Here is a 17,327-nt window from a genome sequence, read left to right as displayed (position 1 = left end):
ATCAGACCTAACAGATTAGGGCCCACCCTTACGACCTCATTTAACTTTAATTATCTCCCTAAAGGCCCTATCTCCATATACAGAAGGTTAGCGCTTCAACATACGTTTTAGGGAAGACAGTTTGGTCCATAACAGTCTGCTTGAGCAGTAATTTGTAGAATAGAATCCAGGGATCAGGAGGAATTCTCTGTCCACCACCCCATTTCACAGATGAGTGACCAAGTCCCTAAAAGGGGTCATATTACTTCTTGTGGTAAATCAGGAACCCAAACTATCTGCTTCTAAATCCAGTCCTGTTTCCCACAATCTCTAATCTAAAGGAATCTAGGTCATTGGGAGCTATTAACAAAAGGCGGGGTGAGGGGTGGGGGCGCAAAAGCTCCTCCCTCAATGTCTTTTGCAGGGGCAGGGACCCTGTTGTAATTTTCTTTATACTCTTGTTGCCCAGGACAGTCTTGAGTCATGCCGTGTGTGTAGTGCACCATTATCGAATTGTACAGAACTCAGAACCGGGTACATTGACTAAAGCAATGCCCAAGGAAACGTTTTCAGTGGTAAATCATTTGGGAAAACTTTCCCTTCCCCCAAATCCCGCCTCTTGACAAGAGCTGCCTGAAGTGTTGTCTGTACAGCAGCCCATATCATATGGAACTTCCAAGAATCGATTCATCTAGAATGCATCTGACAAGCTCAGATCTGGTGTGTTGTATCCATCTCCCCCTTTTGAAAAGAAACCTCTCACGTAAATATAGTTTTCTTCTAAAAACTGTTCTAAATGACTGTGTTTTACTCTGAATAAGTTCTCCCCAGTGCATCCTGACGTTGGAGCATGAAAAGGAAGGTAAACGCATGAAATCATATGGTGATTGCTAACAATGAAATTTGGGCTCATAAAATCAAGGATATTATTCAGAACTGCGAGGTAAATTAGTCTCATTCATTCTGATGGGGCTAGACGCTATGGCTGTGTGTGCCTTCTTTAATTAACATGCTGAAAAGATGTTCTGATTGGGATTATTAATGAATGCAGTGAAAATTTTTGCTGCTTGTAAGGCTTCTGCCACAGACGGTTTACAGAACCCCACCGCCTTTTTCTTTTTTCCACAGATTCCTTACATGGTTTGACAGATGGAGTATTCATCTTTGAAGCTGTTTCCACAGAAGATAGCAAAACCATGCAGGGCTATGATGCTATTGTTGTCGAACAATGGACGGTCCTGGAAGTAAGTGTGGGATTGGCAGGGGCGCTTCTTTTGTTCGGACGGTGATTGTTTTATTCACTTGCTGGATCTGCCTGTGGCTGCTGCTCAGCTGTGGTTTTCCTCTGAAAGGCATTTTGACCTGGGTAGACCCTATAAGGACCCCCTTCGTCCTTTCATGCCTTTCATTTTCCAGCCCAGACTTGGGGAATGGGCCCCACATTTCCCTTTCTGTAGAAAAACACATTAAATGTGCCGGACCTTTCGGTGGAAAAGATTCTTCTTTCATTAACGTGCATATAACTGAAAATTGTAAGTGACATAAATGAGGCAGGCACACAGTTTGTGGCCTTTGTAATAATAACAGTAGGATCGTTATTGGAGCGAGACCCTATGGCTTCCTGTGCCAGGTATCCTCAGGAGAAATACATGCACACGTGCTCAGTTAGTCTTCACAATAAACCTATGCAATAGGTAGCATGATTGCTCCTATTTTACAGATGAGAAAACTGAGGCACAGAGAGGTTAGGTCCCTGGCCCAGCATTATACATTAAGTGCTAAAGGATGTCTTTGAGAAATGTGGACCCGTGAGGCCACCAAATTGCAGTCAGCAGAGGAATTCCTCAAGCCATGTTCCTCTGGGACTTTGGAAGAGCTGATTTCTTTCTCACAAACTCTGGTGTGTACTTTAAAGATATTTCTCCAACTCTGGAAGCATGGGCTTTTTAAGCTCATCTCTTGTCCAACCAGCATCCTGGATATAAAGGGAGAAGCAGTTTGAACATGAAGGACTGATTCCTGAAGGCCCTGGAAGAATACAGGGGCGGTGTCATTCTGAGGGGCCCCTGACAAAGCCAGCTCTCTGTGTCAAAGTGAGACAGACGTGGATGCAGCTGTTTGTGAGGGGTGTGGGATAACGGTACCACCAGACGGCAGGTGCTTGCCATGCCCTCAGTGCCCTTGGGAACCGCAGCCTGGAGGCGAGTCCCTCACCTGCCTGCTGGGGTGGGGTGCCCCAAGGGCACTGTTAGTCAGCCTTTAAGTCTGCAGCAGTGAAGTAGGGAGCAGGGCTTTTAGGGGCCTGCCTGTATCTGAGCAGTGATAGGAAATAACTGTTTGCAAGTGTGACAGCAGCAGAGGACAAAGAAAAATGTCTTAATCACAAACCGGCATTCCAAAAACCACCATCCAAGGCAGCTGAGAGTCATGGCCAGGACTCCTGAGGATGTATGGAGTGAGGGATCAGATGATGACCTGGTTTGCGACCAGGCTCCACCACTTACTCCCGCCTGAACTTGATCCCAGTGAGCCTTCACACGCTAACAGGAAATGGGGTGCAAAGAAAGTGAGGCTCAGTCTAAAATGCAAAGCAGTGCACGGTGCAATGAGGGCAGGTCATGTGCCCTCTGGGGACCCTAAACTTACTCAATTGTAAGATGGGGGCAGTGCTGGTCATCCAGCCCAGCACTTGTGACACAGTGAAAGCTCCTGATGGTGGTGAAATACAAACAGTGGTCACGGCTGAAGATCTTGAGGGTGCCTTTAAAACAGCCTGCATGCTTCAGCACTCGGCTTGCTCTGCAGCACTTGGCTGTAACAGCAAGCCATGCATGGTTGCACCCAAAACAGTTGCATGTGCAGAAGCGTTTGGCAGGCCATAGGGATGTGAGTAAAATCTCTCCTTGTCTGCTCATCACAATGGCTGTTACGGGAGGGCATTGCGGTTTTCCTCAAAAACGATGACTTGATGGCCATGATCCAACATCATCTAAGAAACTGGTTCTCAAAGTGTGGTCCCAGGACCACAGCATCAGCACCACCTGGGAAATTTACAAATGCAAATTCTTGGGCTCCACCTGGGTCTACTGAATGAGAAAGTCCGGGGATGGGACCCACCGATCTGTGTTTTCACAACCCCTCCAGGGGATTCAGATGCACAGTCAATTTTAAGAACCAAAGTCTAAAAGAACAGTACAGACGCCACTCTCACCTGGTGTCTGGGATGCTATTGGACGAAAGGGGTGATGGAAAGAGTACCCCAATGATTTGTATTTCTTTAGCCTTTGAAACTAACTGTGCCCTGGATGGGTAAGTGGAGTGAATGCATACTATATAAAATTTTTGTGGGAGGGGGACAAGGTTACAACCGTTAAAAGGTCCCTTGTCTTCTTAATGTAAGAGGTCAATTTTATGGGTTAAGAAGTTAGATCAGAAAAGATGTACATTCATTCAGAAACTTTTCTTGGTTTGCAGATTGACTTCCTTTCTTTTGTCAATTTTATTTCTTTCTCAGATGTTTGAACTATTCCCTCTTGACTGCTTGTATGTTTGTGCATTAATCTATTTGGTGGCACTAGCGTTGGGTCGTGTTGTCCTTGCCCCTGTCACCACTCCCACCAACTCTCTCCCTCTCCCTCTATGACTCTCTCTTTTTCCCTCCCTCTCCTGAGAAATGCTTTGGCTTTTCCCCAGGAATCCTTGGAAATGAAATAGAATTTATAAACCTGTGATAAGTCCAGTGGTGTGCACCAAGTTATAAAACCAATTCTGTGCGTCTCTTCCCAACTCCATATTCAAGTGACAAATTCAGTCAGATTAGTAGCTTGAAATTGGCCATGGTGGAATTATTCCACCATGGAAGTTGGCAAACGCTAGAAATTATGGGGGTTTTTTTCCCCTTAGAGAGGCATTTGTAATTGTTTTCCAGCACACCACTGGATGGGCCTTTATTTCATCGCATTTCAAATTATGTACAGGTTTGGCGGCATCTAGTTAGGCAGAAACAGATTTTCTTAATTTTCATGAGAGTGATGACAAGTGGATTGATGATTGTGATGTTGTTGCTCACCAGTTTTCCGTGCTCAAGTCTTCAGACTTGCTACTGGTGTGTGTGAAAGGAGACCACTCTCCCTTTTAGGAGCGTTAGCCTCTCAATGGCGAAACAAGAGAAGATCTCTTTGGAGCAAACTGTACCCCTCTGGGTTTCTCTTTCTCTTTGCAGCTGGTATAGGCAGCCTTCAGGTGTCAGCTCTTAGGTCCCCTCCTTCTGGAGGACTTCCAGACTCCTTCCTCTGTGTTCCCATAGTTCTCTGCACATAAGCCTGTCAGAGCGCCTATTACATTCACTTTTATTCGTTTATCCACTTTTCTCCCTTCACTCTGAGTTTCTTGGTTGGAGATATTCATCTTTGTTCTCCAACTCACCCAGTAAATGCTTCCTGAATTAGGATGAAGGCTTTCTGGTTCAGCCCAAGGGTAGACCAACATTTCTCAAAATTGATGGATCAGAATCCCTCGGAGAGCTTTTGGAAACTCAGATATCCAGGTTCTACCCCCCAGAGTTTCCTATTGACCCACTTTGAGGATCCTGCTTTACAGGCTAGCTGGGTTACCGGCACAGCCCAGCGATGTCCAGTCCAGACCAGGTTTGCCCGTGACTCAGCTCTTTGAAGAGGTTCTGTCAGACCCTCCACTCTGACCCAGAGACAGCCCTTCTTCTGCACGCCCCTCCACGTGCTGCTTCTGCTCCCTCACTTGCCACCCTCAAGACCCAGCTATCTCCTTTTTGCCTCACCTTTGTGGCCCATAGTAAAGGGCTTTCCTGTTCAAGCCCTGGGCAGGTCCCACTTGGCTTATGGTTGACCCTGCTTTTCTGGCAACCACTGTGCTCCCGGGCCATCCCATGAGCTCTTGGACTCCAACCACAAAACATCTCTAACCTCTAACCGTCATTTTTCTTTCCTCACAGTTGGCACTGACTTGTCCCTTTCCTGCCTCTTTATTCCTGCGTGTATTAATATTCTCAGCTCTGTGGGCTGATATGCATTCCAGTTCAGGTACATCTTGCTCACTTCCCTCTCTCTCTCTCTCCCCACACACACACACTTCCACAAGAAATCCTACTTAACTCTTCACAGCTCTGCAAACAGTGCAATATGTTGGAAAGAGAATGTAGGTTCTAGTCTGGGCATGGTATGAATCCTGGCTCTCTTATTCCAGCTGAATAACTGAGTGTATACAAAATAAACCAACCCCGATTGGTGTCTCCATTTTTCAATGGTATAAATGGGGACACTGGTAACAACCTCTCAAAGTTAATGAAAATTAAAAGAGATACTGTAGTAAAAAGTTGCAAATGTAGTACTTAACATATAATAAGTAAATACCACTTTCTTTTACCAGACACCTCGTATCATCCATTAGAAGGATCCCCTCCCTATTGCCTTGATCTTGTTCTAAAAGAACAGAGGATGTTGGGCGAGGGAAAGTACGGGGTCAAATATAGATAATGGTGTTTTTCTCAGTTGGAAACCTACGGCCTAAAATGAAAGACAGTTATGAGTAGGATAAAAGTCCATCAAAGGGCATTTATAACTGTATTTTGTATACTTTTTTTTGAGTTTACAATCTAGAGTGTAAGCAGAATGGGTAATTCTATGGAAGGAAAGGTAAAGAGTAAGAGACTGACAGAGCCAGGGACCCTATTTCCTCTGAGTCCACATATCCTTCAGCCTGACAGCCCCGCAGAGTTTGTGGACACCATTGGGGCCCCTTGAGTCATAGAGCCTTCTCCACCTCCATCCGTCTCCCTGGAATGCCTTCAAGTTCATCAGGGCTTCTCTTGAAATGCACTGTCAGAACTGAACAAAGCACGTTTAGCTGATGCAATTGGTAAGGTGGCCGGTCAGTTACTTAAAAAAGGTCAATTAAAAAGAGCCAAATAAAATTGTACTCATAGCTTACACATTTTATCTTAATGTAAAATATGTCACTACACATCCACCTGCCAATCTTTTTGAGTTTGGGGTCTGCTGACTGGATTTCCACTTCACCTTTCTGGTATAAACCACACCCAAAGTACACGGTCACCAATATAAACTGTCTGTCAGTTTTTGGAAAGTCTAGGAAAGAGATATGACTGCAGAATCCTTCTGTTTTCATGATTTTTCCCCCTAGTCTTTTCCATTTCTTCTCCCCTCTCTAATTCAGCCACAGTTCTAATTTTTAAATATGGCCTTTGTCAAGTCTTTTCAAAATATTCAGTTTAGTTTTCCTCGAAGCAACTTCTTTTGCATTTACTATCAATTTAAATAATTTAAATTGACACATCATTATGATACTGGTTCTAACTGACCTAAACGGGTCTGGGAACGTTTGCTAGGATTGGAAGGGCATGATTATCCTGGAGAACAGCCTGCTCCCTGCAAGGACTTGGTCTCCCTGAAGGGGAGTTAGGCTTCTGCTGGTGCAGCTGGAGAGTGAATTGGCTTTGGGGTATTCATTACAGATGTCGTGACGTGAGGTCTGCGTAGGCAGCTCTCTCCGTCCTCTACCTATGTATTCCATCTGTTGTTGAATTGACTCCCAGCTCATCTCCTCCTATTAGTTGATGCCCATTTTTCCAGCCTGTTGAGACTTTTTTTTTTTATCATGTTGATACCATCCTACATTTGTGAGGATCAAGCCAGCTTGGGTTTCTCTGAGGGTTTCAGATATAGGCTGGCTCCTGGCCCACCCAATGTCAAAAAGACTGGATGGAGGACACGGTCCTTTGGCATGCTGTGGGAATCTCTTCTCTAGTTTCTAACACAAGGTTACAGATGGCCCTACTGTTCCACCTAACATGTCACCATCTTCTCCCAAAAGGGCTCATGAAAGGCTTGGTAAGATGCATTTCTGTGACTGAACTTCATTCTGGGCCATGCCTCCACACCTTGCCCATCCCATAACCTTGTCCAACGTCATAGGAGGCCTCGGTTGTTGTTCATGAACTTCTGCAGGCTGCTGGGAAGCAATCTTTTGTTTCCAAGGGCCCCAACCGTCTCTTTTAACAGTCCGCACTAGGATTTGCCAGGGAGTAACATCAATTTCTATGGTATCTAGAATTCACTACCTTCTGCTCTGACAAGGGAGCCAATATTTGTTCTTTGGAAACCATCTGGTATTTTTTTTCATTGCCACAGTTTCTCCAAGATAATTGTTTTGGTTCTGCAATCATAGCCTTTCGTGCCAAAGGCGGCAGCAGTTCTTTGCCTTCTTCCTGTGATACAGAAGATTTTCCCGGGAGTAATCAAAGCCATGCAAGGACCAGGGCTGAAGACCCAGCCTCTCCCAGGCTGTAACTCCACGCCTTTTCCAGCCCAGAGCACACATCACAGCACAGATGAGGTCTGCGAGGCGAGCAGGATATCCTTCGATGTATCCAGTAGCTCTCTCAGTGCCTTCATTTTGATCAAATTCCTTGTGTCTCTCCTCAGCTTTGGTAGTTTCACACCTGTGTGCTGAATGGTGTGTGCTGAGCACTTTTTCCTTAAAATGCAATTCATCTGGGCTTGATGAATTTAAAATGTGACGTTTGCTTGGGAAAGGAGGTTGCCCGCCTCTATTAAAAATTTTAAAATGGCCATCCTACCCATGACTCAGCCAGTTCACACCTCATGTCCATCTCTTCTAGAAAAACAAACACTTTTTCACAAGAAGGCATATCCAAAGACATCATTTCGGTATTATTAGTAATAGAAAAAAAGGAAACAGTGTACATGTTCATCAATAGGGGAATGGTTGCCTAAAGGATGGTACCTCCTTATTATGGATGTAGTCAGTCTGTATAAACTGACACGGAAGCAACTGCAGGAAATGTTAAGTGGAAAACCAGTTGCGAAATGATAGTGTGATGGTTAGTTTCGTGTCAGTCTGGCTAGGCTCTATGGTACCCAGTTGTTTGGTCAAACACCAATCCTAGATGCTGCACTGAAAGTGTTTTGTAGGTGCAGTTAACCTTCAAATCAGCAGACTTTGAGGAAAGCAGATTACCAATCGTCCATAATGTGGGTGGGCCTCATGGAATCAGGGGAAGGCCTTAAGAGACCCTGCCCCGCAGACTTTGGTTCTGTTTCTCAGAAGAACCCTAATACAGATACAAACACTGTGAGGCCATTAATGAGGGAAAAACTTCACAAAACAACGTGACGTAGTTTCTATGGATATGTGTAAATGCAGAAAAAAGGCCTGGAAGGGCACCCATCATCCTGGTAGTTACATGTGACTTGGAATGGAAGCGTGGAAGGTAGCTTTCTCTATAATATTTTCATTTTCTATAGAGAAATATTCATTTTACCTGAGTAATTAAAATTTAATTTTTAAAAGATAACTAGTGATGTCCCACCATATTTTTTCTTTTCTTGGGCTTTAGATATATAGTTGACCCTTGAACAATGCGGGAGTTTAGGGGCATCGACCATCCATACAATCAAAAATCCGCATATCACTTAAGCTGGCCCTTCCCATACGCGGATTCCCAAACACGGGTCAAAAATGCAGTTGACCCTGAATAACATGGGTTTGAACCGCACAGGTCCACTGATATACTTATTTTCTCCTTGTAGAAAACAAAGTAAAATAGAAATTGTCTTCAGCATATTTGTTTGTGTACAATTTCTTGCTTTGAACATAATATTTAAAGGTGTGTGAGTGTGTGTGTGTGTGTGTGTGTGTGTGTGTGTCGTCGTGTACACCTAAACTTATTGTAGGCTTAACCTTCTTCCTCCTGTACTGGGTTCGCCTCACGTCTGTCACCATCCCGGGAGAATCAGGTACTTCCCGCTGTCCTTATAAATCCATGCTCATCAACTTCTACAGACTCATTGATTTCCTTGGTTGCCTCCAGCTTTTATTCTAGAGTGACAGTTCCACCTGAAGCCAGCTTCCCTTTGGGCATTTCTTGCCACGAGGCCATATGGAACCTTCCCCTGAACTTTTGAGATCCTTTTACCTCTTGTCCCTAGAAAGGGCCTCTGGTACTACTCTTTGGCTGTTGGGAACTTGGTGGAGGCCTTCACAAAACCATTTCTGAGCTTATACAGTCTGTGTTCTCCAAGTAAGTCACTCCTTTTTCCAAAATGATATTGTGTTTAAAAACAGTGACCTTAAAATCTTCTATCAGATCATTGAGTTCTGACTTCTGCTCCGAGTCTTTGACCCTGTGCTGGGGTCGTGGAGCCCTGGATGGCTGGCTGTCCCTCTTGCGTCTTTTTCAGACAGAATCTTCCCTCTCCTTTCTCCTTGGCAGCAGCTTGGATTGGGGTTCGTAAAACGTCCTGTGGAGTGTAGCAGTGGCAGGATGGAGATGATGGGCCAAAACCAGCCCGTTGGCTTCCCCATGAGGGTGGTGGCTGGCAGTTGGTGGAAGATTATGCAGGAGAAGAAAGCATTTAAGGTGAAGGGGATTAGTGGGTACAAAACAGAGAATGCCCAGGGAATTGGGAAAACCCACAGGGTCAGAGAGTAACCTGCTCTTTGCTGCCCTGGATTAAGAATGCAAAGGGGTGTTTACTATGTTCACTGAAGCAAAGAATCTCCGGGTGGGAAGAAGACTTCCTGCAAAATAAATAGCAAAGCATTCAGTGCTGGATGGTATCCTGCCAGCCAGAAATGCCCTGGGAGAAAGTGGAGGCTGACCAGGGCCGGCTGGTCACAGGGAGCTCCAGCTGCGTGTTGACACTCAAGATGTGGACATTTGGGAGGGGGCCTCCTGTGGGTGGGAAGTGGCGGCAGAGGCAGATCAGAAGAGAAAGCACATCTATTCATTTTTTTCTCACAGTTAGAACACATAGTAGATGTTCTCAGTATTCTTATATCCCTGTGCGTTCCCTTCCAGCACCTGTGTGTCTCTCCCGACACCTGCCTCTGGGAGCCCACGTTGCGCTCTGGCAAGGAGAGCCAAAGTGCCTGGGTGTTTAGATGTCCCCAGAGTTGTCCTTGTCCAAGACTAAGAAGGTGGGGGTATGAAGCCCAGCTCCCCGGCCTTAGGTCGGGACACTTCTGAGCACAACCTACCTTCCAGAGCTCCCTCTGGGGTGAGGCTGAGCTACTGTTCAGGGGATGTTGGGTAAACCCTGTCTGCTTGGCTGCTTCTGCTTTTTGTCCAGAAGCCCCACCCCTCGCCAGGAGCACTGCTTTAACAAGTTACCTGCATGCAAATCCTCCTCTAAGGGTCTGCCTCTGGGGAACTTGGCCGAAGATAGGTTATTTCTTTTCAAAAATCCCAGGTAAGACTGCCAATTATGTTGCAAATTGGGGTAAAAATTAGTGTGGGTTTTATAATAATTGTAACCAAGTTTTTACAGTCCAAAAGTATGTATGTTGAACAAGGAATCTTCCTCTGACCTCCGGCCCTCCTGTTCCCTAGTTCTCCTTCCCCAAAGGCTTCTCCTCCCACAGATACACAAAGTTGGGTGTACTCTCATAGGCACATGTGTAGGAGGCTGAACAGTGCCCCCCAAAAGTCTCAGGTTCTAAGCCTTGGACCTGTAAATCTTACCTTATTTGGAAAAAGGATCTTTGCAGGTGGAATTAAAGTTAGGAATCTTGACATGGGAGATTGTCCTGTATACATGGGTGGGTCCTACAAATAATTACATGTGTCCTTAGGAGGCAGAGGAAGATTTTACACACAGAGAGATCTGAAGGTGACATAAAGAGATGAGAAAGAGATTTTGAAATGTGGCTGGAGTGATACAGCCACAAGCCAAGGAATGCCAGCCGCCACGACCAGGTGGAAGAAACAAGAAATGGATTCTTTCCTTGAGCCTCCAGAGGGAGCGCGACCCTACTGACATCTTGATTTTGGCAGCGATACTGATTTTGAATTTCTGGCCTGCAGGATGTGAGAGAATCCATTTCTATTGTTGTAAGCCACCAAGTTTGTGGTCACTTGTGGTAGCAGCCCGAGCAAACTGATACAACATGCATGGACGTAACTCCAGTGGAGCACCATGGCAGGGACGTGACAGCATCTCTGCCTGGGAGGAGAATCTGGGGAGGACTCTGGTTGAGGCAAGAGCCGGGGCTGGCAGTGAGTTGAAGGGGCCATGGTGGGGATCTCATCAGAGAGCCGTGCTTCCAGACAGTTGGCTCCGAAGTGATGTGTGTTTGGAGAGATGGACCGGAATGGGGAAAAGCAGCAAGAAGCCTGGAAAAGAGGTCCCAAGGTGAGAGAACAGGGGTGATAGCTGTGGGCATTAGGGTATTTTCTACTGTCAGTAGCAGAATATCCAAGTAGAAGTGGCTTAAACAGTAGGGATTTTTCCCCTCCTCTCACCAAGCGGGAAGTCTTGGAAGAAGGTGGCGTGGTTGCAGAGTCCGTTTTATCAACAGCTTAAGGACATCATCAGGGACCCAGGTGCTGTCACCTTTCTGCATCAGGGACGCAGGTGCGTCCTCAGCTTGTCTGCCAGGTCTCTTCTCGTGATCCTAGGCCAAAGGTGGTTGCAGCAATTCCAAGCATCTCCTGAGAACATGACAGCTGGGAAGAACAGGGACCGTTCCTACCATGTCCCCTTTTTTTATTAGCAAGTAAAGCCTTTACCAGAAACTTCCAAGCAGAGTTTCTCTTACGTCCCTTTGGCCAGGGCTTGTCACAGATCCACGTCACTGTCAAAGATCGTGGTTAGCTAGGGCTGGAGAGGGTGTCAGCTAGGAAGGGGGACCTGGGCTGCCAAGTGGCTGGTGACTTTGGCAACCAACAGTGTTTGCCACTGAGTGGGACTGGAAAGGCAGGGATGTTCCTAGAGATAGTTTAAAGAAGACCTCTTTAACTTGGTGACCGCACAGATAATGGGATGATGAAAGGAAGGATTTGACTTTTAATCTCTATCTGTATTTTTTTTCTTCCATAAACTTCAAAGGTCCTGTTCTCTCAGACACCTACATTGCACTTCCTGTGCAAAATTTTGTTATACAAGTGAGTTAGACTTTAAAAAATGTATTCAACAAATAAATACTGAGTTCCTATTGTGTGTCAGCCACTATGAAAACATAATGAATGGAGGAAATTCGGGCAGGAAAGATTGATTCCTTTAACTGGAGGGAGGGAGGGCAGCTATTAAAAATGAATGCCCGCCCCCTGGCCTTTCCACACCCATAAATAATTTCACTTCATTGTCAAGTTTCCTGAGGGGAGGTGAAAGGCTCTAAATCGCCAGAAACCTAGGCAAGTGTGCATTCTGGTGAAGACCATGGAGCATGGTGAATTTAGAGCCTTACTGCAGAGAAGGAGAGGGTGAAAGAAATCATCACATTTCAGAATCTTGTGATAAATGTGTTTTTTAAAAAAAACAGTGTGCTTTAAAAACCTACAGTGAGTGCCACAGGATGGCAAGAGTGAGGCAATGCTCAATGTGATAAGAAGGGCTTGATCTTTAGGTTTGATTAATGTGTTTGAGATAAAACGGTGGGAGGTGGTTCTGTAAGAGCCTGAAACACATGCCTAATCTAGAGGTCAGAAGTCTAGGTGGGCGCAATAGGTCTTCTACCTAGAGTCTCACAAGGCCGAAACCAGGTGCTGGCAGGGCTGAGTTCCTTATTGGGGGCTCTAGGGGAAGAATCTACTCCAAAGCTCATTCAGGTTGTTGGCCAAATTCAGTTCTTTGTGGTTTAGGATGCCTTTGTTTCCTTGCTGGCAGCCAACCAGAACCTGGTCTTTGCTCCTAGGGACCGCCTGCACTCCTTCTCATGCTTCCCATGTGGCCCCCTATAAGAACTTTTTAAATGCATAGGTAGTCTGGTAGCCACTGATGAGAACAGCGCTAATGGTTCTCCAAGAAGAACTTAGTATGTTAAATCAGTAAGTACAAAGGGTTGAAGGGTGTTCTTGTAATTCAAGGATCACTCATTGCCACTCCTTGGAATTTGTTCCTTTTGAAATTCACTTGGTCAAGAATTTTAGTTAAAGTAAATAAAAAGGAAGGGCCTATTTGTCCTTGAGAGGGTATACTCAGCAAGAACGTGGTTTAATTGGGCCAGTGATGCCATCCTGCACCTTATCCTGTTTCGTATCTTTCTCAGTAGCTTGTGTAAAGAGCTACACCTGTGAGAGCACTAAAGCTGCGAGGCCATCGGGATCTAAAGAACATGAATACTCTTGGACTCCACAAGAACATTCCAGCTGGGCATGGGGGAGAGGGTCAGGGCAGGTTTGAGAGTGGGGAGTGGGGAAGAGTCCGGACTACCCACCCATGCCAATGTCCACAAGAAGGGCTATTTCTGAATCTGTTTTTACATGTTGGGTTTCTAAATTAGATTACAACTGATGTTTGTGGAAAGTACCCCACTACTTTTACTTTAAAAAAAAAAAAGGACAAGAAACCTTGAAAACTTTTTATCTAATCTATCTTCTTTTTTGAGTAGATTTCCTTGACTTCTTAAACCCCTTCCAATCTCATTATCTATTAGTTTATCAATGCTGAAGCAACACCAGCCCAATAAAATATAACAGGCATACATTTAAGTATCAACAAAAAACACATCAATTGCATTTAAGTTCAAAAGAGTCAGTCATATAGACTGGAGAAGACCTGATTTGAAAGCAATTCTAATGAAAAAGAATTTAATAACAGATTAACAATGTACCTACTACTAGCCTCCAAATTCCCTGGGCTATGACAAAGTGAGGTTTTCTATATTACACCCTGTATTACTTTGTCCCTCCATTTTTGTGGTCTCCTCCCCTCTGCTGAGTCCTTTCTCCACCTCAAGTCTTCACCTTTGAGATCCTTACCTTTTCTTTGCAGAATTCTCAGCTGAATTTGCTTTCCCTTCCTTTTGGCACTTATCACGTTCCACCTTACTTGAGAGCTATTCAGTTTTTTAAATTGCTAGGCAAACTCCTTGAGTCAAGGACTAGCCATTCCTGATACTCATATTCCTTGGATCCAAATTAATTTCTTTCATGTTACAAATTTTCTACCAACATTGGTTGAATGAATAGGGAACAATGTCAGTTTACTCCTACTTATAAAAGATAACTGGCCATATTGATGAAAAGGCACATAGGAGCTACTTATCCCTCTGTTCTTCAGTCTGGTACTGGCTGGCTTGGAGTCTTATGTCCCATCACAACCACCATATTTGATGAGAAACACGGGAAGACTGTGGGGAGGAGGGTACAGAAGAGAGGGACAGCAATGGAGGATACATCAGCTGGAAATGGTTGAAAAAACAGTTGGGCATATTCGTCTTGGAGGAGGCAAAAACAAGGGCAATCAGGTAGCTGACTCCATATCTTTGAAGGGCTGATTTATCGTAAAGGAGAGGGGCTGATTGCAAGGAAAAAACTAGGTTGTTTTTGGAAAGCTCATGGGGAACCCTTCAGCGGTGGAAGATGCTGGAGCCTGTGGCTGTCAATCTCCAGGTCCAAGTGTGATTCAAATGTTCAGTTATCTGATGTAGGTGGTCCTCCTGCTTTGGACAGGAAGTACTAGATCAGTGGTTCTCAAGCCATGATAATGCTCAGAATCACCTAGGAACTTATACAAAATATACATTCCCAGGCACCACCCCTGGAGATTCAGTGTCAGTAGGTCTGGGAGTAGAAATTAGGGATCTGCATATAAAAAATTCAGCCAGCCCAAGAACCACAGAAATAGAGGACCACACCAATCCCTTCCAGCTTTAATAAGCTGAGATACACAGTTGACCCATGAATTTTAAGTCAGTGGCCTCTTTGAGGCAGAATTCTTAAATATCCTTTTCAGCTGAGGTCGAAAGGGGGTGTCTCTTTGTGTATATCACTTGGCAAATTAGACTTAAGATGGGTCAGGAGCTAGTCTAATGTAACCAAGAGGTCTGTTCTTTTTATAACAGTGATGCATGGACAGTTCATCAAAATGTTAAACGTAGTTACTATACGACCCAGAAATTCCACTCATAGGCATACAATCGACCCTTGAACAACATGGGTTTGAACTACGTGGGTCCACTATAAATGCATTTTCTCTTCCTTTTGTTTTCTTAATATTTTCTTTTCTCTAGCTTATTTATAGTAAGAATACAGTATATAATACATATAACATATATAATATGTATTTATCAGCTATTTATTTTATTGGTAAGGCTTTTGGTCCACAGTAGGTGATTCGTATTTAAATCTTTGGGGAGTCAAAGTTATATGTGAATTTTCAACTGCCTTGGGGGTCAGCACTGCTAAACCCCACCCCCAGCATTGTTCAAGGATCAACTGTATATCCAAGAGAAATGTAAACATATTTCTACATAAAAACCCATACACAAATCTTCATAAGAGCTTTAGTCATAATATCCAAAAGGTGGAGACAAGCCAGATGTCCATCAAGTGGTGAACAAACAAAATGTGGTATATCCATACAATGGAATATTATTTGGCAACAAAAAGGAACAAAGTACAGATACATGCAGCAACATGGATGAGCCTTGAAAACATGGTAAAGTGAAAGAAGTCGGTCACAAAAGACCACATATTGTATGATTCCATTCATGTGAAATGTCCAGAATAAGCAAATCTATAGAAACAGAAAGTAGATTGGTGGTTGCATAGACTTGGTGCGGGGGAAAGGAGAGTGACTGCTAATGGGAATAAGAATTTTTGAGGGGTGATGAAAATGTTCTGAATTTAGACTGTGGTGATGGTTGCACAACTCCGTGAATACGTTACAAACCATTGAGTTGTATACTTTGGGTGAATTTTTAGATATTTCAATTATATCCCAATAAAGATGTTTTTTTAAAAAGTGATACATGAATTGAAGACAGTTTAGAAAACACAAGGAAAAAAATCATCCTACTCTCATTATCACTGAGAAAATAGCCACATAACATCTTCATGTATATTCTTCTAGTGTGTTATCTATATTTGCATATTTTTTTACAAAAATGGGATTATACCATTCATACTGTTTCTACTTTATCATTTTAAATGGCTGTAGAGTATTTCAGTATATGAACAATTATATTTTCATGCATTTTTTAGTTTTCTATTGATTGGTTTTAGACCCTTTCCATTTTCTTGCTCTTGTAAATCATGAATATTCTTTAGCTTTGTCATTGTACTTCATATCACTTTTTGATTTAAAGACTCATACTTTTTTAAGCTAGCTAATACTTATCCCATCGAAACAAATTTTACTTTGGATGTCACGTTGACAGTTCTTGATGCTCTTCAGAGGGAGCATTGGGCAAGACGGTGAGGGACAAGGATCATCATAAAGACATTACCTTATTTAAAACGTATTTGGGCCACAAGATTCTGCAGGCACCTTCCCATATGAGGACAAAGTCACTTTGAAAGAAGCAGGTAGACTCGTCCCTATTGAGTGGTAATTGGATGTTTCGTTTTCTAGTGTGTATCAGTTAGTTTTTGCTACATGACAAGCCATTCCAATCTTTGTAGCTTCAAATAACCATTTATTTAGCTCATGATTCCTTTTGGTCAGCTGAGCAGTTGTTCTGAGTTGACTTAGCTGATCTCTCATGGGCTCTCTCAGGCCTTAGCTGCTGGCTGGATGATCCAAGGTGACTTCACTCACATGGCTGGCTATTGGCTGGGGCAACAGGGCCTTGCGTATCTTAACATCCAATAGGCTGCCCTGGGCTTCTTCACGGGATGGCAGTCACAGGGTTCCAAAGAGCCCCAATGTGCTAGCTTATTTCATTTTGCATCACGTTTGTTAATATCCTATTGACCAAAAAAAAGTCACAAAACTAAGCTCAGATTCAAGAGGTGGAGAAATAGACACCATATCTTGATAGAATGATCTGCAACAGGCTACAAGTGGCACAGATACAGGGACAAATTTGTGTGTGACCAGTTTAATGATTTACCAGATAATCTTTGCTAAAACATTAAGCAGCTTCAGTAGTTGGTGACCAGCGTATGTCTGTGCACATTTAATTTTCATACATGAATATATTTCCAACTACCACATACAGAATGCCCCCCAAAATGGTATCTCACCATCCTGCAGATTCACTCACATTTTTAATAGTGAGTTAATTTAACCTCACGCCTCACCATCGTGGAGTGTGAGTTACAGCATTTTTGCTGAGACTTTGAGAATATAACCCAGCATTGGCAGAACCTACCCCAAAAATGTGAGGATAGATACTTTCATTCATTCACTCAACAACTATTTATTGAGCACTAATTTCGTGCCAGACACTTCCCTAGGAGTTTGGGATTCATCGACAACAAAATTAATTCCTTGCTTTTCAGGAGATTCCATTGCAGTGGAGGAGATAGCAATATACAGATAATCAAAATCAGTGGCAAGTAGTGATCGATATGATGAGGGAAGGAACAGAGGGAGATTTTCTAG

The 17,327-nt window shown here is 43.8% G+C and overlaps 1 protein-coding gene across 1 annotated transcript in view; it reads left to right on the top strand.

Annotated features, from left to right (window-relative positions):
- Window positions 1-17,327, top strand: part of RFTN1 (raftlin, lipid raft linker 1) — a 187,895-nt gene that overhangs the window by 144,977 nt on the left and 25,591 nt on the right. Inside the window, exon 7 of the mRNA XM_081071626.1 lies at window positions 1,108-1,223. Coding sequence (XP_080927752.1) covers window positions 1,108-1,223 — 116 coding nt within the window. The remainder of the gene's footprint in view (window positions 1-1,107; window positions 1,224-17,327) is intronic.

This window comes from Rhinolophus hipposideros (genome assembly GCF_964194185.1).
Source record: "Rhinolophus hipposideros genome assembly, chromosome: 14".
Taxonomy (NCBI): domain Eukaryota; kingdom Metazoa; phylum Chordata; class Mammalia; order Chiroptera; family Rhinolophidae; genus Rhinolophus; species Rhinolophus hipposideros.
This window is presented reverse-complemented; position numbering and strand designations above follow the sequence as displayed.